The sequence below is a fragment of the Crotalus tigris genome, unplaced genomic scaffold, assembly GCF_016545835.1.
Source record: "Crotalus tigris isolate CLP2741 ecotype Arizona unplaced genomic scaffold, ASM1654583v1 scf7180000024422.1470167, whole genome shotgun sequence".
NCBI lineage: Eukaryota > Metazoa > Chordata > Lepidosauria > Squamata > Viperidae > Crotalus > Crotalus tigris.
The window spans coordinates 365783-391242 of NW_024100588.1; the positions used below are offsets into that span (position 1 = coordinate 365783).

The following is a 25460-nucleotide window of genomic DNA, read 5'->3' on the forward strand; positions in this document are numbered from 1 at the left end:
TATCATTTTTTCTCGTTAGTTTATATTTGGCAGGCAGTATTTTCACCACATACAATATACACAAAACAGATTCAGAAATTGTTCATGGTCTCTAGGCTATGGTCTTGCAATTTTCTGTGAGTAAGAGTCATTTTTCTAGATTGTGAAATGGTGCAAAGCAAATGCATCTGTTAAAATGTTACCCCTTAATTCAATGTTTGGGAAGCATAACTTTCTCCATTCTCAGATGTACCTGCTGTGCAGTTTTGCTGCCTTCTTCTTCCATATCTCTTCAGGGCAATGAACATGGAAGCCGCCTCTTATAAACAATGAAGCTAGTTACAGTTTTAAAGCATAATGCGCAACATGTATTCGAGACTAACTGTGAAGATCTCACAGGGCCTTCTCGAGGATCAAAGAAACCTATTGCAAATTGCAAGAAATGTCTATCAAGCATTTTCTTTCAGTTTCCTCTGTAGATATCGAATCCAAAGACAGAACAAAATATTGTGTGCATGTTCCTGATATATTGTGCTTTATTTTGTTGGGGATTATCAGATCTTTGGCTTCCTGATTACCATGTCCTGTTGTAAACCACCTCAGTGTGTGATCATTACATCTGAAAGCAGCACATGCTATAACTTAACAAAGCAGAAGTTGAACTTTAAAATCTGATTCAAGGTCACATCTATAACAAATCACTTCAATTTCTTGCAAAACTCAATCCATTGTCTCAGTTCAGTCCTCAAAGCATCCTGCACTTGTCTGTTCCTCAAACAATATATGAACGGGGTCAAAAGTGGAACCATGACAGTATTCAGAAGAGCTATCATTTTGTTGAAATCTAATTTGCTGCTGCCTTTGGGTCTTATGTACATGAAAAGACAACTGCTGTAAGTGATGGAGACCACAGTCATGTGAGATGCACAGGTGGAGAATGTCTTCTTCCTCCCTGTAGTTGATGGGATGCGCAAAATCGTGGAAATGATTTTGACATAAGACACAATGTTGACACTTAAGGTCCCAAGCAGAGAGAATGTGGCAATCACAAAATTAATCAGTTCTAGGAGACTGGTATCAACACATGAGAGTTTGATTAGTGCTCCATTGTCACAAAAGAAATGATTGATGATGTTAGGACCACAAAATGGCATTTGAAAGAAAAGAATAGATGGAACTAGAATTAGTGACAAACTCCCAATCCAGCAACAAAGTACCAATAATGAGCAGATTTGTTCATTCATGATGGTTGTGTAATGAAGAGGGTTACAGATGGCTATGTAGCGATCAACAGACATTGTGGCCACTAGAAGGAATAAAGTGGTGCCAAGAACAAAATAGAGGAACATCTGTACGAAGCAACCAGCTAAAGAGATACTCTTGTTACCAGTGGCTATGTTGGCCAGTGTTTTAGGAATGATGCTACTTACATACCCAATCTCTATCCAAGCCATATGTCGGAGGAAGAAATACATTGGACTACAGAGTTGGGCATTCAGCAATGTGATAATAATAATCAACATGTTTCCTATCAATGTCAAAATATAAATCCCAAGCAGGATGAGAAAAAGGCCAACAGCAATTTTTTGGTTGTTAGTCAGCCCTAACAATATGAATTCCCTCACTGTGGTGCTGTTTTCCATTTAGTTCATTCCTAAAAAAAGAGTGAAGTGAGAAGAGATTATTCCAACTTCAATTTTGTTTCAGTTGCCCATTACAAATGAACACAATTTCACCAGCTTTAATTCTCTGTAGACCATCAAATGGTTGGTCTCTGACATAAGTAATAAATGATGGTTTGAATCAGATCAAGGTACTTGTAGTCATCAGCCTAAGAGCGTACAGGAAACCACACTGTGTTCTCACCTGTCCAAAATAAGTCATACTTGGAGTCATGAAAAAAATCTATTTTTGCATGGTTAAAGTAACTGATTATTTTATATTTGCTCAATGCTCTCTTCCCATCTCACCTGAGAAAAGTCATTTTTCTCTTTCTGTCAGAAGAAAATTCTGCTTAGAGAGGGCAATAAAGCACTGTATATAATCTAAGTGCTAATGCAGCTGTAGTATTTCTGAGAAAAAAGTCTTACAGTAATTTTATATCTTCTATAATGGTCAATGAATATTGAACAGCTTTCTACCAATACTATGCTAAAGTAGTTATTGCTACTAACCTTGTGTTTCAAATTGATAATGTTTCAAGTCCTGAAGAAAAGATGATCCTATCATTCTTCTCAATGGAGCTGCATTCAGAAAACATACTTGGACCGCTTAGCAGCTTCTCTGGGTTTAAGACTTATCCTGTTGCACTAGCAGAAAATGATGAATCTCGCTTGAAGAGGAATAATTTTTGAGAACTTCCTTGAACAAGGGTGACAGCTCCAGTCACAATTTTGGATAATTGTTGAATAAGGAAGAAAGATGGGGAATAAAAGAAAAAAGAATACTGTATTACCAAATTGGAAAGATGTCCAATATAGATTAATTATCAAATCATTTCCAACTCCTACTGAACAGAAGATCTGTCTTTAACCTAGTCCTTCAAGTCTTCCAATAATACGTTCATCATTGCTGGAACTGAGCCTGTCCACCTTACTGCTGATTGTCCTATTCTGTTGATTCCTTTCATTTTTCTGAGCATTAGATCCTTCTCTGGAAAGCTAAGTGTTCACATTATGTGTCTCTCCATTGTAGACACAGTAGAAAATTCATCAGTCCCTTGTTTCTTCCCAATGATCCTCCCTTCTTGGGTCTACAAGAGGATCCATAGTAACAGAGATAATACAGAAATAGAGAAGAATAGAGTAGGAAGAGTCCTTGGAGGTCTTTAAGTTCAACCTGTCCGAAGCAGGAGACCCTATACCATGCCACACAAGTGGGTCTCCTGCCTCTTCTTAAAAGCCTCCAGTGATGGACCAGCCAGAACTTCTGAAGGCAAATAGGTTACTTGCTAATTGTTAAATGTCCCTTTTGGAAGTTCACTCTAGGACAACACCTTTGTGCTGGTTAACATCTCCTTAGCATTTTGCCATGAGGGTAAAGTGGGGAGATGAATTCAACATAAAGCTTATTCAGGGAAATTTCAGACTAATTAACTCTCTGACAAAATATTCATCATCCAGATTTGTCAGCCAGGCAAATACAATCTGCACGCTTATAAACTAGGATCAAAAGAGACTTGATTCAGAAGTAAGTTCTAATGGGTTCTGCAGGGCATATTCTCCTATGATGAATTATAGGAGGAAAACAAAATGGGCTTGAGTTTTGTTTCTAAACGCATCCTAAACATCACACATTAAAAAGCCTTTACCTACTGCAAAAATCTGAAACTCTGCAGTCACGGTCTTGATATTCAGAGCAGAAGTAAACCTCAATGTTCTTGACCCAAGAATTGAAACATTTCCAAAATACTCACCGTTTCCAATTTATATTAAAATATTCATGCAGATTTTGTGAACCTTATGCTATCTTCAGTAAAATCATCCTCTAGTTTATTAGACTGGGTTGAATATATCAATAAATAAAAAACAAGGAAAGAGCATTCATCAAAACTTTACTCCCTAATTCAAATTTGGGAAAAGAGAACATTCACCGTCCAGAGTGCCTTTCAGAAGATTCTTGGGTCACAGATATACAGAGGACAATTTTTCTGCATACATACATACATATTTTTTCACAGCATTGAGCATAGAAGTAACTTCTTATAAACCATGGAGCTTGTTATTGTTTTGAAGCTTGTGGTGTAAGAGGTATACAGGATTGGCTTGCAAAGCTCCCTCAGAACCTCCTCAAGCAGTAATAAAATGCATTGCAGGGGAATCTGTATCAGGTTTTCTATAACTTCTTCCTCTATTGATGTCAAACCCAAAGACAGGGAAAATCATTGTGTGCACATTCCTTGTGTAGGGCACTTTATTTTCCCCTCTCTCATGCCACACACCAAGTTTGGTTGTGGTTTCGTTCTGCCTTCACATCTGTGATAAATCACATCAACTGCTGTGATTTATAAACCACAACCTAGGGTTTGTTAGTTTTTGAAGCACAGAGTGCAAAAATGGTGTCATCTCATTATGTTATAGGGATAGGTAATTTCCCCCGTGCTTTGGCTGGCCTTGGTTCAATAGATATGTCATTTCAACAGAATAATCCCAAAGGTGCTTTTTCAAATGGTAACTGGAACATTAGAGGTTTTTAAGAAGAGGTTGGACAACTATTTGTCTGAAATGGTATAGGGTTTCTTGCAGGGGGTTGGACTAGATGACCTCCAAGGTCCCTTCCAACTCTGTTATTCTGTTACACACAGAGACACACTGACAAACTTATTATTTTCCAAAATAATCAGAATAGAGAATAGAGCTGAAAGGGACCTAGTACTGTGTTTCCTCAAAAGTAAGACCTACCCCCAAAATAAGCCCTAGTTTGGGGGCAAGGGACACACCTAAAAATCAAACTAGGGCAAGAGTGAGGGGGTAGAGCTGTCCCACACACCCCACACCTGTTTACCTTACCAGTAGGACCGCCGCAGCCAGACTTCCCATGCCCCAACACCTATCTTGCCACTGCCTGAGTTCTTCTGTGTCTGCTTGTAGCTGCATGGCTGGTAACGTGGCAGGAGGCCACATCGCACTTCAGGCTGGTGCCACTCACACCAGCCCGAAGCACCATGTGGCCTCCTGCTGTGAGCAGTGGCACCATCCCAAAGAACCATGCAGCCTCCTGCCATCAGCAGCGGCACCACCGCTATGTGCCACGTGGCGTCTGGCCACAAGAAGCAACACGCAGCCACTAAAGAAGTCAATCAGCAGTGCGACAGGTGTCAGGGTGTTGAAGGCCTGGCTGTGGCAGTCCTAAAGTAAGACATCCCCTGAAAATAAGACCTGGTGCCTCTTTTGGAGGCACAAAATATATAAGACTGGGTCTTATTTTGGGGAAAACATGGTAGATCTTCTAGTCCAACCCCTGCTCAGGAGACCCTATATCATTTCATAGGTGATTGGCCAGTCTCTTCTTAAAAACCTCCAGTGGTGAAGCACCTACAACCTCTGAAGACAAACAGTTCCACTGGTTAGAATTTTGTCCTTAATTCCAGGTTGCCTCTCTTCTTGATTAGTTTCTACCCATTGTTTCTTTTCTTGCCTTCTGGTACTTTGGAAATTAAGTTGACCCTTCTTCTTTGTGGCAGACCCTCAATAATGAAATATTGCTATCATGTCACTCATAATCCTTTTCTCTAGATTGGCCTACTCAATTCTTGCAACTGTTCTTCATGTTTTTGTCTCCAAGCCTTTAATCATCTCAGTTGCTCTTCTCTGCATTTTTTTCCAAAGTTCTCAACATCTTTTTTGTAATGTGGTGACCAGAACTGGAGGCAATATTCCAGGTGTGGCCTTATTCAGGATTTATAAAGAAATACTAATATTTCACGTGATTTTGATTCCATGCCTCTGTTTATACAACCAAGGACTGTATCAGCCTTTTTGGCTTCTGCCCACAGTGCAGGCTCAATATAGTAAGAATACTATATCAAATATTCTATAGTATATCAACTACTTATAAAAATGAAATATATAGGTTGTATTTTAAAGGAATCCATCTTTAAAGAAGCAACAGTCAATTTTTTTACCATTTTACTCTATATTTACCAATTATACTCTATTACCCTTTATTGGACACACTTTTTTTTTTTTAATGCAGGAGATCATTTTAGACTATAATATCTCTATTGGAGTTTAATATTATGGTTATCCTTATAGCAATATATAAACAGTGAGTGGAGCAACTCAACTTCAGTGTATTCCCTGCAGGCTTGGCTGCAAGCTAACATTTTTTTCCTTTACTCTTTGCTGGGAAGGTTTTTTCAAATGAAAGCAATAGGAAGACATTTATACAAATCAAATCTCTGCTTTGAGGTTGTGATGGAAGGCTGAAGATTCTCTTGCATCTAAATCTTATATTTTCAGCCCTCCCCAAATCCATAGTGTGCCCCATTTTTGACCTTTGGAGCCACAAAATTTCCAATATGAAAAAGGACAATAGTGAAAACGTGCAAGATCAAGTTTCTTATCGTTTTTTCATTGAGAAGAAAAATAACCATATCAAACCACCGAAGTCTTCACATCATTTATTTTTGAGCAGAACAAAAACCAACCACCCGACTTTCTTAATAATGAATGGGAAAACTCCTATAGTATCTGTTATAACCTCTACAATAATTCATGGTTGAAAAATGGTTGAAAAGCTTTTCTTCCTGAATGTGAAAAAGTTGTCTCCCATGACATTAAATGTGAGTTGTGGTGCAAGCAGTTTAAGCTGGATCCCAGGTTTTCTCATTCTGATCCAAGGAGTGACACCAGATGTAAATTCTATCAAGAATGCAAAATTCATTAAAGATTTAATTGTAAATCAGACCCTTTGGCCTTAATGTATATAAGTCATTTTTTCTGCCCCTTTAATTTGACTTTCTCTACTTAAGCATTAGCACTGAAGCCAGTTTTGTGAAGCTTCTTGAGGAACTCAATTTGTTTTTAGGATGACATCTTCACATAGAATCCAAAACCTGTCACCTTGAAATGAAATCCATGCTGATTCAGTGACCTCATTAATTTTTGTAAGTAGATATAAATGCCAGCCTTTCTTTTTGTAGAAATCAGAATAAAAAATGGTCTACCATGCTGGATACGGAACTAGAGGCAGAACAAATTATTGTGTACATACTCCAAAATTTCTCTGCTGTCCAGGAAGGGAGTGATGAGAGGACTAATTTGCCAAAGCACAGTGCTTCCCTTTGATCTCGGATGAAATCTCTTCTTATATTCTTTATTTCTTACATTGGTGTGCTGGTCTATTCCATATATATATATATATATATTCCACATATAAAAAGGCAAAGAAATTACTAGACCTACAAATATGAATCAAATTTCCTATATACTATCCATGCATAAACTAGTTTTCCATCAATTTCAGCAACCCTAATATGAAGCTTGCTAAATGCAGATAGGGGTAAACCAGTGGTTCTCAACCTTTCTAATGCCGTGACCCCATAATACAGTTCCCCATGTTGTGGTGACCCCCAACCACTTATACATCACTGGGTGCCAGGGGCGTGGCCAAAGAAAAAGAGGAAAAATGGCAGACAGCCTTGTTTGGCGACCCCCGTGACATGGTCGTTCGACCCCAAATGGGGTCCCGACCCAAAGGTTGAGAACCACTGGTGTAAACGGTTCTCAATGTGGAAAAGAGTTCTTTAGACACTCCTTTAAGACATCCTTGACCTTCTGATTTCTCAGAGTGTAAATAAAAGGATTCAATAATGGAGTAATAACTGCAGTGACAAGTGCAATGGATTTTTGCACACCCTGCGAACGTCCTTTGGTGGGTAAGGAGTACATGAAGATGGAACTGCCATAGAATATGGTAGCTACTGTAATGTGGGAAGCACAGGTGGAAAAGGTCTTCTTCTGGCCTTTGGTGGAATGCATCCGTAGGACAGTCGAAATAATATAGAGGTAGGAGACCCCGTTGACAGATAAGGAGGTGAGCAACATCATTAAAGAGAAAGCTATCTCAAAGTCCAAAAGGAAATGGACGTTCTTGCTGCAAGAAAGCTTTACAATTGGGGCATAGTCACAGAAATAATGGTCAAGGAGGTTAGAGCCACAGAAAGACAGACTGAGAAGGAAGAGCAATGGAATGAGGAGGAGAAGGAATCCCCCAGTTCAGCAGCCCAGAACCAAGAAGACACAGAGATGTTTGCTCATGATGATGACATAACGGAGTGGGTAGCAGATAGCAACATAGCAATCAAAGGCCATCACAGCAATAAGAACACACTCACAGGTACCCAAGGAGAAGTAGAAATAGCATTGGGCAATACATCCCCCAAAAGAAATAGCTTTGTTCGAAGAAATCAGGCTGATGAGCATCTTTGGGCAGATTGTCAAGACAAAGAAAGTCTCCAGAAGAGACAAGTTGCAGAGGAAGAAGTAGATGGGGGTTTGGAGGCGTTGGTCCATGCATACCAGTGTGATGATGGTGAAATTCCCAGTTAATGTGAGCAGAAAAATCAACAGGAACATCCAAAACAAGAAGCATTCCAAGATCCTGGAAAGTTGGAAGCCAACTAAGATGAACTCTCAGCCACCTCTGTGATGTTGGGAGAGTTCAGTTCCATGTCCAATAGGAGTCTGAAGGGTCCTGCAGCATGAATTCTTAGAATTTCAACACACCCTGAAACTTCAGAACAGATTATCAGAATTCCAGATTGTTTCAGCATATAAACTTGTAATTGTCCACATTCAGAATATGAAGGATATCTATTTCTGTGCTGTTTCTGGATTCTGTCTTGAGGTGCTTTTCAATAAGATCACACATCCCAGTAAATTATATTGTTTAAAAACAACAGTCCAAAATGCATACAGTAGCTAGTGCATCATCCCTTACCCATATTTTACCGCCCCAAAAGCTATTTTCTTAAGAAATCCACATTACCAGTGCATTCTTTTTTTTCTTAGATATTTGTCCTTATTTTTCAAGACTAAGGATTACTAGATAACATGGTGTTAAAGTCCACCATCCCAGAATAGACATTAATTTTTATATACTGTTTCAAAGATGCACTGTTTTTAACTTATTTATCTAGCTGAAAGTGTTGATAACAGTAGTTTTCATTCATTTTATCGTTTCTGTCCTCATCTGCAGTCACCTCAATTTTGATGATCTTCTCAGTGAAATATCAAGAACATGGAGAAAATGAGACCAACTTTTTTCATCTTTGGTTGCAGATTTGTGTCACATCCATTGACTGCATGGATTGGATATCCTGCCTGGGTTTCATTGCTGTTATGAAGCTGAACATATGCACTGCAAGCTAGGAAAATCAGGCCTAATATTAAAGTTTGATGCCACCAAAATGAATATATTTACTTACAAACTTTACTCTCTGGGGAACCTATTAACAAATGTCTCCAAGGGCGTATCTCAACTTATACTTTTTAAATGCTGATTTATTTACCTGATTGTTAAAGAGGGATATTGCTGCCTTGGAATTAATCACCTGCTAAATTCACTTCAGGGGAAAAGTGTCACAGGATGGAGGAAAATAAAAACATATCCTACAGTATGCGTAGGCAAAGCCATCAGAATGCCAGTCTAAAAAAGACTAAATTGGAAGTGACCACGTGAGATCTTCCTGCTGAAAGTTTGGGATGTGGAGATGAAAATAGGAACCACTACTTCCTTTCTTCTTTCAGATGCAAGCTAGAACTATCACTGATGATCATCCCAAAGTTTCATTCTTGGGGCCACTAGTTTCTCCCAGTTCATGTACACCTTATGAGAAGGATTCTTGTGATGTTTTCAGATACAGTATGTATTGCCTCTGATTTGTAGACATAATGAAAGACAGTTTAACCATGTACAAAATGGCTTCTACCAGCAGAAATTAAAATGAGACAATAGCATAACATCATAACAATGATATGAATACTTTTATATGTAGATTGCAAGGGGTGAAAATGTTAGGCATCAAAAATAAGGGAATAAAATTTGATAGTTCCTTTTTTTCCAATACTTTTTTTCAGTATTGGAGTATAATAACTTCTGGAGGCAAGTTCTCCACTGATTATTATTTTTTCACTGTCAAGAAATTCTCCTTAGTTCTAGGTTACTTCTCTCTTTGTTCAGTTTGCATTCATAGTTTCTTGTCTTGCCTTCTGGTGCTTTGGAGAATAGCTTGACCCCCCACTTGTTTGTGGTAGCCCCTTAAATATTGGAACACTGCTATCATGTCATCCCTAGTCCTTCTTTTCATTAGACTAGATGTACCCAGTTCCTGTATGCATTTTAACCTTCAGCCCCCAAATCATCTTTATCTGTTCACATTGATTCTGTTAACATTCATATGTTCTCATTGATTTTAGGTAAAAAATATTGGAAGAGAATTTGAACCCATCTCAGAAGAAATGTCTGGAGAACATTGAGCAAAGGTGAGATAACCAAAATATCATCATCCAGAAACAGACCTTGTGGACATCACAAGGATGAATTGTTTTTGACAGGCTGAAACATGGAGGGGTCCCTTGTAGCTCCACTTGGATTAACCACACTCAGAGGTAGACTACAGTGAAGAATTGCTCTGTTTGGAATAACATATTAGAAGAATCGTGGTCTGATTCAAAGCATCAGGTTTTTAACTTCTCTTTGATTTTTAATGCAAAGAATGGAAACTGATAAGCTGATGCTCATTTGAAACATGCAATTAAAAGAAGAGTGGGGATCTGGAAATTAATATCTTCATTCTGTTTTTAGGAATGAACTAATGGCAAATAGGACCACAATAAAGGAATTCACACTGTTAGGGCTGAATGCAAACCTTCCACTTGAAGTTAGCCTTTTTCTATTCCTACTTGGGATTTATCTTTTGACATTAATAGGAAACACAATGATTGTTGTTGTCACACTGGTGAATGTTCAACTCTGTAGCCCAATGTATTTTTTCCTCCGACATTTGGCATGGGTAGATCTTGGGTATATGAGTACTATAATTCCCAAAGCACTGGTCAACATAGCTACTGGTACTAAGAGCATCTCTTTAGCTGGTTGCTTCATACAGGAATTTCTTTATTTCGTCCTTGGCACCATTGTGTTTTTCCTACTGGCCACCATGTCTGTTGATCGTTACATAGCCATCTGCAACCCTCTTCACTATACAACCATCATGAATCCCCGAATCTGCTCATTATTAGTATTTTCTTGTTTGGTTGGAGGGTTTTTACTAATTCTAGTTGTATCCATTCCTTTATTTCTTATGCCATTTTGTGGTCCTAATGTCATGAATCATTTTTTTTGTGACTATGGACCCCTAATGAAGCTGATATGTATTGACACCAGCTTCCTAGAAATGACTTATTTTGTAGTTGCTATATTCATTCTGCTTGGGACCTTAAGTGTCAACATTGTCTCTTATGTCAAAATCATTTCCACCATTCTGCGTATTCCATCAGCTACTGGGAGAAAGAAGACCTTCTCCACTGTTGCTTCTCACATGACTGTGGTCACTGTCACTTACAGCAGTTGTATTTTCATGTATATCAAGCCAAAAGGCACCATTGGATTAGACTACAACAAAATAGTGGCTCTTCTGAATACTGTTATTGCTCCCTTTCTAATCCCAATTGCATACTCTTTGAGGAACAGACAAGTGCAGGATGCTTTGAAGGCTGAACTGAGACACAGGATTGGTTTTGCAAAAAAATGAGATGATTGGCTATTGCTAGGGCTCCGAAAAAGATGTTCAGATTTAATGTCTTTGAATGGATTGTGCTGCCTTCAGATGTAATAATTACCCATTGAGATGTCTTATAAGGGGATTTGAGAAAGCATAGAGTAGTGGTGATAAACCTATGGCATGCATGCCAGAGGGGGCACTCAGAGCTCTCTTTGTAGGCATGCATGCCTCACTCTTTGGCTAGTTTTTTGCAGGAAAAAAGCCATTTCTCAAGCCCCTTCGTAGCCAAAACAAGCCTCTGGAGCGAGCGTGCTCTTTTCAGCTTCGAATTATATCAAATCTGACACCAAAAACAGATTAACAGATGACCTGAGTGCTGCATATGTTGCTTTCAAACTTACAAGTATAAGCCAAGGTTAGACAAATTATCAGCATGCATACAACAACAAAAATCACATTAATGGTTCAAAAGCATGCCTAATGCAAACTGTTTACCTTTCAAAAAAAAATTGTATGTATCATTGAAATCTTTGTTATGTTTTTTTTTTCTTTTAAGGCAAAAGATGTCAATCTAGGAGTTGTTTTTTTAAACTAAAACCTCGGTATTCAGATTAAATTGTAGTATTGGCACTTTGCAATAAATAAGTGGGTTTTGGGTTGCAGTTTGGGCACTCGGTCTCTAAACGTTTCGCTGTCACTGGCATAGAGGATGGGATAATCAAGAATAAAAACATCTGATTGACATCAAAGGCCAAATACCTGAAAAAATTGGTTTGCTAGTGAAGAACAATGGAAAAAGACAATTGCCCATCTCTCCTGGTTGTCCATTTACAAAACAAATCTGGTTGCACATTATGTGACCTAGGAGATATGAGAGCTTCACCTAATGCATCCTCAAAGCTCTTACCATCTTCAGAAGCAGACCATACAGCCACCATCTCCTAATTGTTTCTTGGGTTCAAGTATGTTTTATTAGTTGGCACTCTGTGTGGATCATATGCAATACAATATAGTACAATAAGATATTTGGTTTTGGTTTACTTATGGGAGTCAATACTGGTGAATGTAGCTCTCCCTCTTGATGTTTATCACAGGGTAGAATAACTGAACTGGAGAATGAAGCTCAGTGATTATAGAATATCAGCAGGCAATGGTCCCATTGATAAAGCTGCATGTAACAGAAAATACATAGTAAAGGCATGAAACATGAGATCTAGACCTAGAGAATGTTGCCAATATAGAAATTAATGGTTGTAAGGTGCTCATAGTACCTTAATGTGAGGTGAGCAGTAAATTTGGTTTAAAAAATAAAATGAATAAAACAAGTATCTAATTAAGCGGTTTTGTTGGTTAATTCAAACCAAAACACAAGTCTAAGGACTTTTTAAATTATAGCATCTTATTTCTCAAGACCTATCAAGAATTCATGCAAAGTTGCTTTGGGATATTGGAGAAATATGATAGACAAGACCTCCCTTCCTTTATCTTACTCAATATGACTCACAGTTCTCATTTATAAATATTTTTTGACATCCAAATAGCTAGCAAAGGTTGAAAGTAGAGGGATGTTCTTGAATGTCTCAGAATGCAAGCAAAACCACAGTTAATAAAAGAAATACGAGTCCAGATCAGAAACGGGCATTGACATCCAAGACTGACCATGTTTTGTGATGCTCTGGAATCCTCCCTCAAATAATTTCTGCCTGAATTCACTCTCCCATTGGGAGGCTCAGTTTTATTACCAATGGCCAATGGAATTAGACATGGCCAAGTCCATTTGATTCCCACCATTTTCAATGAGTTTTGTAAATGTGTGCTTGTAATACTTGAAATTGATTGAGAGAGAACTGATTTGTGTTATTAGATCTGAATTGAATGGCTAATCAAATAAATCCTCAATTGAAGTGAAGACATCCCTTGGAACATGCAAACAATGGTCTTCTCTGTCTTTGGGTTTGACATTAACAATAGAGGGAGATACAGAATACTTGATACAGATTCCTTGTAATGCATTTCTCTGCATTGAGATGTCCCTGAGGGATCTTCACAAATCAGTCTTGAATTTTTCTTATACCACATGCTTCAGAACTGTAACTAGCTCTATTGAGTATAAGATGTTGTTTCTGTGTTCATTGCTATGGAAAGATATTAAAGATGAAGGCTGAGATATTGCACAAGGGGTACATCCATGAGCGAAGAAGACAAGGCTTCTTTTCAAAAGCCCTGTGAATGGAGAGTGCTATGCTTCCCAAACATTGAACTAAGGGGTAATATCTTATTAGATTCTTTTGCTTTGATTTGTAGGCATAACAAAACATTGATTAACCAACTAGAAAATAGCTTTTATGTAGATTGCAAGGAGCAAAAATGTAGTTTGCCTCCGAAAAATAACTTAGGAAGCAAAATTTGATAGCTAGCTGCTTCAAAACAGTAACTAGTTCTATTGTTTATGAGAGGTTGCTTCCATCTTCATTGTCATGAAAAGGTATAGAAGAAAGAGGCAGAAAAACTGCATAGGGGCTACATATGTGAGCCAAGAAGACATCTCCTCAAAGTACTAAGAATGGAAAATTCCATGCTTCTCAACAAACTAAATTAAAGGGGTAATATTTTAACAGATGTTTTTGCTTTGCCTCTGATTTGAAAGCAAAATGGACATAGTTTAAAAATCTAGAGAAGTAAATACTATTTTCTATATAGAAGTTTGGGATGAGGAGATGAAAATAGAAGCCACTACTTCTTTTCTTCTTCCAGATGCAAGCTAGACCTCTCACTGATGATCATCCCAAAGTTTCATTCTTGGAGCCACTAGTTTATCCAGTTCATGTACATCTTATGAGAAGGATTCTTGTGATGTTTTCAGATAGAGTATGTATTGTGCAATTGTCTATGCATGATTTAGAGGTAGCAACAGGAAGCCACTAGGAATTATGATCAGTTTGGTGACGTTTTCCTCCCATCACTTATATCAGGTATGGCCAATAGGAAACCATAGGGAGAGCTATAAGATCTAGGACCTTAAACTGGAAAAGGACAATTCTAGTTCACATTTCTCCTCAACGGCTTCTAACACTACCTGTCAGTGGTATTATAAGCAGCACAGCCTCATTATCCATGATAATTCAGAAATCTATACCTTCCAGTATGCTATGTAAAGTAGCACAGATGATGAGAGTCATTCATAGAACCTCAGCAATTATGTTTTCATGGTTAAATTGATTTATAATATAGAATTTCACTTCCAGAGAACCAGTTGGGTTTTTCCTTCCAGAAGACATAGACTTCAGTAAATATATGCCTGAAGAAAAGCCTTAAGTGAAGGCATCATTCTGCCTGTCGATCAAGAAGGTATAACCGAGGAGCTTCCTGTGACAGCAGCGGCGATGGTGGCTGTTTTCAGCCGTCTGCCCTGGAATGTGTCAAAGCCAGCTGAGACAGCGAGCAACAGCAGTCTCGTGGCTTGGAATCTGTCTCCCTGGGCGAAGGGGAGGAGATGAGTTTCCCTCGGATAGTGGCAGGGCTCCCTGAGAGACCCCAAAGTTTTTTTTTCTTTGGTGGTCGGAGGGTGAGAGCTCCCACGGAGTCTGAGGCGTTCTCCACATTCCAGGATGCCTTTTCTCTAATTTTTTTGGGGGGGCAAAGCTAGACGCTGCTTACACATCTGCTTTCAAAATGAACTTGTGAGTAAAATTTAAAGCAGACAGAGCTGACCAGGGAGATTATATCTGTGATTATTTTGAGACTTTAACTCTGGAAAAGATTTCATCTTCTCTCTTTTCTTATTTGAGAGGGGTGAAAAATGGCACTGAGATGTTGTTTTTAAGAGTGAAAGGACCGGAACTTTAATTTGAAATAATGTAACAGCTTTCTTTTTTCTTCTTTTTTTTTATTTACACAGGGGGCTTTTGTTGTTTTTTTTCCCTCCTTTTGTCTTCTTTTCTCTCTCTCTCTCTTTGTTAAAGGTTTTATAAGATTTTAAGAGTTTTTTTTTTTTCAAGATGGCTTCAAAGCATTTTGGAGCTTTTGTTTCTAAAGCCTCAATCTCCTCTTCGGTAATGCAGACAGCTCAGCAAGTCAAGTCTAAATTTCCACCACTTTTCTCAACTTTACCAGCAGTTTTACCTAAAGACTTACAGGACGCTTTGGAAGATAGTGTACGACGGATTGAAAAAGAGATAAGTGAAATTATTGAAAATAAATTTAGGAAATTGAGAGAAGATATAGCGTCTGTGCTTCAGAGGTTTGCTGATCACATAGATCACTTGGATCAGCCTATTGACGTTGCTGTAGAAAATTCTGAAAAATTGGAAGATAAAATCGAAAATAAGGTGGAAATAATTCAGGATGAAATTACTATGTTACAATACAGAAGTATGGAGTTTGCTTTAAGAATAAGGGGAATGCAGGAAAATAATCAACAAGATTTGAGACAAGTGGTTGCAATGGATATAGCTCTTATTTTGGAATCCGAGCCTGAAGAAATATTGAGAGAGACAGAAAAAGTTTTTAGGGTTAATTCAAGGGTTGCAAGACAGAGCAATCTGCCACGAGATGTGGTTATTTATTTTTTTAGTAGATCACTTCGTAATAAAATTTTACAAGCCTTTTACAAGCAGAGATTTCAAATTGCAGCCCAGGATGTTATACTTCTAAAAGAACTACCTTCAAGAATTCTCAAAGTAAGAAAGCATTTTGCTTTTTTGGCTGATGAGCTTAAGAGGCGACAGATTCGTTTCAGATGGGAGATACTGGCTGGAATAGTGGTGAATTATGCAGGGACACGCTACAGACTTGATACAATTTTAAAAGCGAAAGATTTTTATACTTCTGTTTTGAAGGCGGGCTCTTTATTACCTACAGCTGAGATATTAGAAGAAAAATTGGAAGAGCAATTGATAGAAGATATGCAGGTTAAACCTTTGCAACAATCTCTCTTGACAGAAGATTCATTAATGAAATTGAGTACTTGTGGAGCTTTTAGAAGTAAAATAAAGGTGGAAGAAAAGCTGGAAGAGCAGCTGATTGGAAAAAATATGCAGGTTGAACCTTTGCACCAGTCCTCCTTAACAGAAGATTCATCAAAGAAATTGGGCATGACTCGCGCAGCGTTTAGAACTGAGGTATTAGAAGAAAAGTTGGAAGAGCAACTGATAGAAGATTCGCAGGTTAAACCTTTGCAACAATCTTTTTTGACAGAAGATTCATTAATGAAATTGAGTACTTGTGGACCTTTTAGAAGTAAGATAAAGGTGGAAGAAAAGCCGGAAGAGCAGCTGATTGAAGAAGATATGGAGGTTGTACCTTTGCAGCAGTCCTCTTCAACAGAAGATTTATCAAAGAAATGACTCGTGCAGTTTTGTGTCTGGATACAGATCAATGATTTTTGAGTCATCACAGCATGGTTCTAGTGGAGAAAAGGTGACGTATTTCCTACATATGTTGGACATTCCAGATGAATTATACACTACCCATGATTCAACAGATCACTTCTTTTCATTATTTCTCCAATCATGTCCCCCCTCCCTAAAACAGGAATGTCCCAATGCTTCATGTGATAGCTATTCCGCCACTATTTCCTAGCTTTTTAAGAAATGGACCCATCAGCCACATAGTCAGATGAACAGAACAGAACAAAACAGAACAGAATAGCTTTGTTGGCCATGTTTTATCGGACACACAAGGAATTTGTCTCTGGTGCATAAACTCTCAATGTACATACAAATAACAAAGTAATCTAATCATAAGACACCCATAAGATAATATAATAGAAAAGATAAGCTATATCCTTAGACATAAGTCAGTAAGACATAAGACAGTATTGTGGGAATTACGTGTTTTAGCAGAAGCACCCAATTCCCACAATAACTCCCCCACAGAAAGAAGTGGGAAGGTGAGATTGAGCATCATGAATGCTCAAGAGGAAGAGTTGTATTCAATTAGAAAATTAATTTAGTTTTAAATACAGCCTAATTATTCATTTAAAATGTTTACATAGCTGCCCATCTTATAACCAACTTTCAATTCAATTCAATCCAATCCAACCTAACCCAATACCATTTTAATCCAATCCAATCCCATCCTGACTTTGCTAATACCTTTTGCATTGTGTGCTTCAAAAAGTAACAAAGCCTGTATCATAGTTACATATCACAGAGGTTGGGTTCACAGAGGTTAAGTCAAAAGCAAACCACAACAAAACTTGGTATGTTGCATGACAGAGAACAAAATAAAGCACAAATTATGAAGAACATGAGGACAATGATTTTCGCTGTCTTTGGGTTTGACATCAATAAAGGCAGCAGATACAGAATACTTGAGGGGTCCTTGGTGCTCTCTGAGCTGGTTCATTTTCTTGAAGACATTTCATTACCCAAACTAGGTAACCTGCTCAGTTACCTAGTAATACTTGGGGTATTGTTTACTTGATTATTGGTCTGATGTTAATATTGAAGTTAATCTATGCTGATCTGGGTGCTGGTTGCTGGTGGAGAGGTGCCTGTTAATGTCTTTTCAATAGACACATAGACATTAACAACATCTATAGACTATGCAAAAGGGACTATCACCCAGCCCAAGAAGATGGAAAAACACCCAAGCACTTCTCCATCAGCGATCAGCACCCAGAAAAGCATAGATTAACTCCAAGTTTAAAATCAGACCAACAGTCAAGTAAAAAATACACCAATCAAGAAACTGCCAATGAAGCCAATAGCAAACAGCCCAATCAAAGAATCTCTAAGACCATTCCCACCAACACAGACAGGCAAGCCACTAGCAATAGCAATAGCAATTAGACTTATATACCGCTTCACAGTGCGTTACAGCCTTCTCTAAGCAGGTTACAGAGTCAGCATATTGCCCCCAACAATCTGGGTCCTCGTTTTACCAATCTTGGAAAGATGGAATGCTGAGTCAACCTTGAGTCGGTGAGACTCGAACTGCCAAATTGCTGGCAACTAGCAGTCTGCAGAAGTAGCTGCAGTACTGTATTATAACCACTGCACCACCTTGGCTCTGAAATATAGAGTAGAAGAGGGGTCTTCAAACCTGGCCCTTTTATGACTTGTGGACTTCAACTCCCAGAATTTTTCAGCCAAGTACGCTGGCTGAGGAATTCTGGGACTTGAAGTCCACAATTCATAAAAGGGCCAAGTTTGAAGACCCCCTGGAGTAGAATATACACTAGAACAGGGGTCCTCAACCATGGCAACTGTAAGACTTGTGGACTTCAACTCCCAGAATTCCTCAGCCAGCAAAGCTAGTCTAGAATATAAACTGACAGCAAACCTCACTCCTTACTAGCACTAATGATGTTACCTAGTTTGGGTAATGAAACCTCTGCAAGGAAACAAGCAAGCTCAGAGAGCAACAAGGATCCCTCAGGTCAACGCTGAGCTACAAATATTCTCCTTTATTAGTAAGAGAATACTTGATACGGATTCCTTACAATGCATTTCTTTGCTCTTGGGGAATCTTCATGAGCAAGACTTGAATCCCTCTTATACTACATGCTTCAGAACAGTAACTAGTTCCATTGCCTATGAGAGGTTGCTTCTGTGTTCATTGCCATGAAATGTTATTGAAGACAAAGACAGAGACATTGCAGGGAAGGTACATCCATGAGCCAAGAAGATGAGGCATCTTCTCAAAAGCCCTGAGAATGGAGAATGTTATGCTTCCCAAACACTGAATTAAGAGGTAATATTTTAACAGATGCTTTTGCTTTGCCTCTGATTTGTAGGCATAATGAAACACAATTTAACCATGTACAAAATGGCTTCTACCAGCAGAAATTAATATGAGACAATAGCATAACATCATAATAATGATAGGAATACTTTTATATGTAGATGGCAAGGGGTGAAAATGTTAGGCATTAAAAAAGGGAATAAAATAAAATAAAATAAAAAAGTTCCTTTTTTATCCCAATACTTTTTTCAGTATTGGAGTACCATAACTTCTGGAGGCAAGTTGTTCCACTGATTAATTTTTTTTCACTGTCAAGAAATTCTCCTTAGTTCTAGGTTACTTCTCTCTTTGTTCAGTTTGCATCCATAGTTTCTTGTCTTGCGTTCTGGTGCTTTGGAGAATAGCTTGACCCCCCACTTGTTTGTGGCAGCACCTTAAATATTGGAACACTGCTATCGTGTCATCCCTAGTCCTTCTTTTCATTAGACTAGATGTACCCAGTTCCTGCATGCATTTTAATCATCTTTATCTGTTCACATTGATTCTGTTAACAATCCTCTGTTCCCATTCATTTTAGGTAAAAAAAAAAATTGAAAGAGAATTTGAACCCATCTCAGAAGAACAGTCTGGAGAACTTTCAGCAAAGGTGAGATAACCAAAATATCATCATCCAGAAACAGATATTTCCATGTCCACAAGGATGAATTGTTTTTGACAGGCTGAAACATGGAGGGGTCCCTTGTAGCTCCACTTGGATTAACCACATTCAGAAGTAGACTACAGTGAAGAATTGTCCTGTTTGGAATAACATATTAGAAGAATTGTGGTATAATTCAAAGCATCAGGTTTTTAACTTCTCTTTGATTTTTAATGCAAACAATGGAAACAGATCAGCTGATGCTTATTTGAAACATGCAATTAAAAGAAGAATGGGGATTTGGAAATTAATATCTTCACTCTATTTTTAGGAATGAACTAATGGCAAATAGGACCACAATAAAGGAATTCACACTGTTGGGGCTGAATGCCAACCCTCCACTTGAACTTAGTCTTTTTCTCCTCCTGCTTGGGACTTATCTTTTGACATTAATAGGAAACACACTGATTGTTATTATAACACTTGTGAATGTTCAACTCTGTAGCCCAATGTATTTCTTCCTCCGACATTTGGCATGGGTAGATACTGTGTATATGAGTACTATAATTCCCAAAGCACTGGTCAACATAGCTACTGATACTAAGAGCATCTCTTTAGCTGGTTGTTTCATACAGGTATTTCTTTATTTGGTCCTTGGCACCACTGCGTTCTTCCTACTGGCCACAATGTCTGTTGATCGCTACATAGCCATCTGCAACCCTCTTCACTACACAACCATCATGAATCCCCGAATCTGCTCATTATTAGTATTTTCTTGTTTGGTTGGGGGGTTATCACTAATTCTAGTTATATCCATTCCTTTATTTCTTATGCCATTTTGTGGTCCTAATGTCATGAATCATTTTTTTTGTGACTATGGACCCCTAATGAAACTGGTATGTGTTGACACCAGCTTCCTAGAAATGACTTATTTTGTAGTTGCCATATTCAGTCTGCTTGGGACCTTAAGTGTCAACATTGTCTCTTATGTCAAAATCATTTCCACCATTCTGCATATTCCATCAGCTACTGGGAGGAAGAAGACCTTCTCCACTGTTGCTTCTCACATGACCATGGTCACTATCACTTACAGCAGTTGTATTTTCATGTATGTCAAGCCAAAAGGCACCATTGGATTAGACTACAACAAAATAGTGGCTCTTCTGAATACTGTTATCACTCCCTTTATCACGCCAATCGTGTATTCTTTGAGGAACAGACAACTGCAGGATGCTTTGAAGGCTGAACTGAGACAAAGGATTGGTTTTGTAAAAAAAATGAGATGATTGGCTATTGCTAGGGCTCCGAAAAAGATGTTCAGATTTAATGTCTTTGAATGGATTGTGCTGCCTTCAGATGTAATAATTACCCATTGAGATGGTCTTACAAGGGGATTAGAGAAAGCATAGAGTAGTGGTGGCAAACCTATGGCATGCATGCCAGAGGGGACACTCAGAGATCTCTCTATGGGCATGCATGCCTCACTCTTTGGCTAGGTTTTTGCAGGAAAAAAGCCATTTCTCAAGCCCCTTTGTAGCCAAAACAAGCCTCTGGAGCGAGCGTGCTCTTTTCAGCTTTGAATTATATCAAATCTGACACCAGAAACAGACCAATGACCTGAGTGCTGCATATGTTGCTTTCAAACTTACAAAGTATAAGCCAAGGTTAGACAAATTATCAGCATGCATACAATAACAAAAATCACATTAATGGTTCAAAAGTATGCCTAATGCAAACTGTTTACCTTTCAATAAAAAATTGTATGTATCATTGAAAACTTTGTTATGGTGTTTTTCTTTTAAGACAAAAGATGTAAATCTATGAGTTGTTTTTTCTAAACTAAAACCTCAGTATTCAGATTAAATTGTAGTGTTGACACTTTGCAATAAATAAGTGGGTTTTGGGTTGCAGTTTGGGCACTCGGTCTCTAAAAGATTCGCTGTCACTGGCATAGAGGATAGATAATCAAGAATGGAAACATCTGATTGACATCAAAGGCCAAGGCTCTGAAAAAATTGGTTTGCTAGTGAAGAACAATGGAAAAAAGACAATTGCCCATATCTCATGGTTGTCCATTTACAAAACACATCTGGTTGCACATTATGTGACCTAGGAGACATGAGAGCATCACCGAATACATCCTCAAAGCTCTTACCATCTTCAGAAGCAGAACATACAGCCACCATCTCCTGACTGTTTCTTGAGTTCAAGTATGTTTTATTAGTTGGCACTCTGTGTGAATCATATGCAATACAATACAGTACAATCAGATATTTGGTTTTGGTTTACTTATGGAGTCAATGCTGGTGAATGTAGCTATTCCTCTTGATGTTTATCACAGATTAGAATAACTGAACTGGAGAATGAAGCTCAGTGATTATAGAATATCAGCAGGCAATGCTCCCATTGATAAAACTGAATGTAACAGAAAATGCACAATAAAGCCATGAAACATGAGATCTAGAGCTAGAGAATGTTGCCAATATAGAAATTAATGGTTGTAAGGTGCTCATAGTCACCTTAATGTGAGGTGGGCAGTAAATTTGGTTCAATAAATAAAATGAATAAAACAAGTTTCTAATTAAGTGGTTTTGTTGGTTACTTCAATCCAAACCACAAGAATAAGGACTTTTTAAATTATAGCATCTTATTTCTCAAGACCTATCAAGAATTCATGCAAAGTTGCTTTGGGATATTGGAGAAAGATGGTAGATAAGACCTCCCTTCCTTTATCTTGCTCACTATGACTCATAGTTCTCATTTATATAAAAAAAAATGGTATCCAAATATCTAGCAAAGGTTGAAAGCAGAGGGAAGTTCTTGAATGTCTCAGAATGCAAGCAAAACTACAGTTAAATAAAAGAAATATGAGTCCAGATCAGAAATGGGCATTGATGTCCAAGTCTGATCATGTTCTGTGATGCTCTGGAATTCTCCCTCAAATACTTTCTGTCTGAATCTACTGTCCGACTGGGAGGCTCATTTTTATTACCAATGGCCAATGGAATTAGACATGGCCAAGTCCATTTGATTCCCACCGTTTTCAATGATTTTTGTAAATGTGTGCTTGAAACACTTGAAATTGATTGAGAACTGATTTGTATTATTAGATCTGAATTGAATAGCTAATCAAATAAATCCTCAACTGAAGTGAAGACATCCCTTGGAACATGCACACAATGGTCTTCTCTGTCTTTCGGTTTGACATCAACAATAGAGGGAGATACAGAATACTTGATACAGATTCCTTGCAATGCATTTCTTTGCACTGAGATGTCCCTGAGGGATCTTCAGAAGTTAGTCTTGAATTCTTCTTATATCAGATGCTTCAGAACTGTAACTAGCTCTATTGAGTATAAGAGGTTGTTTCTGTGTTCTTTGATATGGAAAGATATTAAAGATGAAGGCTGAGATATTGCAGAAGGGGTACATCCATGAGCGAAGAAGACAAGGCTTCTTTTCAAAAGCCCTGTGAATGGAGAGTGCTATGCTTCCCAAACATTGAATTAAGGGGTAATATCTTATTAGATTCTTTTGCTTTGATTTGTAGGCATAACAAAACATTGATTAACCAACTAGAAAATAGCTTTTATGTAGATTGCAAGGAGCAAAAATGTAGTTTGCATCTGAAAAATAACTTAGGAAGCAAAATTTGATAGCTAGCTGCTTCAAAACAGTAACTAGTTCTATTGGTTATGAGAGGTTGCTTCCATCTTCACTGTCATGAAAAGGTATAGAAGAAAGAGGCAGAAAAACTGCATAGGGGCTACATATGTGAGCCAAGAAGACATCTCCTCAAAGTACTAAGAATGGAAAATGCCATGCTTCTCAACAAACTGAATTAAAGGGATAATATTTTAACAAATGTTTTTGCTTTGCCTCTGATTTGAAAGAAAAATGGACATAGTTTAAAAATCTAGAGAAGTAAATGCTATTTTCTATATATAGGTTTGGGATGAGGAGATGAAAATAGAAGCCACTACTTCTTTTCTTCTTCCAAATGCAAGCTAGACCTCTCACTGATGATCATCCCAAAGTTTCATTCTTGGAGCCACTAGTTTATCCAGTTCATGTACACCTTATGAGAAGGATTTTTGTGATGTTTTCAGATAGAGTATGTATTGTGCAATTGTCTATGCATGATTCAGAGGTAGCAACAGGAAGCCACTAGGAATTATGATCAGTTTGGTGACGTTGTCCTCCCATCACTTATATCAGGTATGGCCAATAGGAAACCATAGGAAGAGCTATAAGATCTAGGACCTTAAACTGGAAAAGGACAATTCTAGTTCACATTTGTCCTCAATGGCTTCTAACTCCACCTGTCACAGGTATTATAAGCAGCACAACCTCACTATCCATGATAATTCAGAAATCTATATCTTCCAGTATGCTATGTGAAGTAGCACAGATGATGAGACTCATTCACAGAACCTCAGCAATTATGTTTTCATGGTTAAATTGATTTATAATATAGAATTTCACTTCCAGAGAACCAGTTGGGTTCTTCTTTCTAGAAGACATAGACTTCAGTAAATACATGCCTGAAGAAAAGCCTTAAGTGAAGGCATCATTCTGCCTGTCGATCAAGAAGGCATAACTGACAGCACTAAATAGAAAGATGCAAAACTCCATTGATAGAAGATAGTACAGGAGGGAATGGATATTTTCACATCAATGTCACCCAAGAGATTTCATCTTATTATTGCAAGCTGTGCATGACATAAAAGAAATCTATTTTATGGTCAGTGTGTTTTACTTGTACCAATAGAAGAACTGAAAGCCACTTGTGGTAAGTTAAAAGAGTTCCTACATGGTTCTCTTAATGTTCCCCTAGTGTGGTTTTGAGTTCTGCATATTTTGTTGAATATACTTACTTAAAGTATACTTTACTTGGCCAAGTGTGATTTATCTCTGGTGTAGAAGCTCTCAGTGTTTAATGGAGTAGAGTAGAGTAGAGTAGAGTAGAATAGAGTAGAATAGAATAGAATAGAATAGAATAGAATAGAATAGAATAGAATAGAATAGAATAGAATAGAATAGAATAGAATAGAATAGAATAGGAGTTGGAAGGGACCTTGGAGGTCATATAGCCCAACTCCCTGCTCAGGCAGGAAACCCTATACCATTTCAGACAAATGTTTGTCCAATCTCTTCTTAAAAACTTTCAGTGTTGGGGCATTCACAACTTCTGGAGGCAGGTTGTTCCACTGATCCTTAGTTCTAGGCTGCTTCTCTCCTTGATTGATTTCCATCCATTGCCCCTTGTCCTGTCCTCAGGTGTTTTGGAGAATAGATTGACCTCTTCTACTTTGTGGCAAGAGGTTTATATACAGGACTGTATCTTTATATACTTACATAAAAAGAAGTATCTTCATAAACTTCTCTATAAAGGCATTCATGCTAGAGTTTTAATATTATAGACAGTCTTTGAACACGAAATATGGGAATGAATAATTTGAGTGAATATCACATAATAGCAGCAATGCCCCCTTCCTCCATAAAAACAAGTTCTTGTTTTATTAAAAACCACACACTCAGTGACTGAAAAACAATGATCCAACCAAAATATATTCTTTTGCAGAGTTATATTTTGAAGGAAGGTTGACCATCAGTTCTCAGTTTCTGCTCCTTGAGAGAAGTCATTTCAGTGCTGGTACATTTCTATCAGAAGAGGCATGAAGGAGAAGAACCCAATCTCTTGACTTCAGAAGGCTGGGGGGATTTTTCATGAGCGGTCTCCAGTTTTGAACTTGGGACTTAAGAGAAGAAGGCAAAATATATATTTTCTAATGACACCAATCTGCAGTGCGTTGTTACTTTGTTTGATTTTTCTCCACTAGCAAATTCACAATGAGAACTAGGACTCAGAATAGCACAACACAAGTGACAGAATTCATCTTAATTGGCTTCCAATTACCTAGGCCC

General features: G+C 38.0%; 3 protein-coding genes across 5 annotated transcripts; 2 read left to right on the forward strand and 1 right to left on the reverse strand.

Moving 5' to 3' along the window:
* Positions 1 to 4078, reverse strand: LOC120302058 (olfactory receptor 49-like). 2 transcript variants are annotated; one of them, XM_039329981.1, is made up of 3 exons: positions 3645 to 4078; positions 2154 to 2358; positions 1 to 1633 (listed from the first exon to the last, which is right to left on the reverse strand). In XM_039329981.1, exon 3 carries the CDS (start codon positions 1620 to 1622, stop codon positions 678 to 680), a length of 945 nt encoding a protein of 314 aa, XP_039185915.1. In that variant the 5' UTR covers positions 1623 to 1633; positions 2154 to 2358; positions 3645 to 4078; the 3' UTR covers positions 1 to 677. The 2 variants fall into 2 exon arrangements, with proteins under 2 accessions (XP_039185915.1, XP_039185914.1); XM_039329980.1 differs by having other exon boundaries at positions 3395 to 4078.
* A 4981-nt stretch (positions 4079 to 9059) lies between these two features.
* Positions 9060 to 13648, forward strand: LOC120302065 (olfactory receptor 49-like). Its single transcript, XM_039329996.1, has 2 exons — positions 9060 to 9345; positions 9900 to 13648. Exon 2 carries the CDS (start codon positions 10298 to 10300, stop codon positions 11234 to 11236), a length of 939 nt encoding a protein of 312 aa, XP_039185930.1. The 5' UTR covers positions 9060 to 9345; positions 9900 to 10297; the 3' UTR covers positions 11237 to 13648.
* Positions 13649 to 18648: 5000 nt separating this feature from the next.
* Positions 18649 to 20918, forward strand: LOC120302007 (olfactory receptor 49-like). Of its 2 annotated transcripts, none has more exons than XM_039329897.1 (3): positions 18649 to 18907; positions 19475 to 19541; positions 19864 to 20918. In XM_039329897.1, the coding sequence occupies exons 1-3, from the start codon at positions 18874 to 18876 to the stop codon at positions 20816 to 20818; spliced, it is 1056 nt and encodes a 351-aa protein (XP_039185831.1). In that variant the 5' UTR covers positions 18649 to 18873; the 3' UTR covers positions 20819 to 20918. The 2 variants fall into 2 exon arrangements, with proteins under 2 accessions (XP_039185831.1, XP_039185832.1); XM_039329898.1 differs by having other exon boundaries at positions 18649 to 18904; positions 19473 to 19541.
* Positions 20919 to 25460: the final 4542 nt, after the last annotated feature.

Excerpts from the sequence above, each read along its gene's own strand:
- LOC120302058 (XM_039329981.1), bottom strand. The coding sequence starts at position 1,622 with ATGGAAAACAGCACCACAGTGAGGGAATTCATATTGTTAGGGCTGACT.
- LOC120302065 (XM_039329996.1), top strand. The coding sequence starts at position 10,298 with ATGGCAAATAGGACCACAATAAAGGAATTCACACTGTTAGGGCTGAAT.
- LOC120302007 (XM_039329897.1), top strand. The coding sequence starts at position 18,874 with ATGTTATGCTTCCCAAACACTGAATTAAGAGGTA. Across the intron at positions 18,908-19,474 it reads AAACACTGAATTAAGAGGTA|AAAAAAAAAAATTGAAAGAG; the intron begins ATATTTTAACAG and ends TTCATTTTAGGT. Across the intron at positions 19,542-19,863 it reads CTGGAGAACTTTCAGCAAAG|GAATGAACTAATGGCAAATA; the intron begins GTGAGATAACCA and ends CTCTATTTTTAG.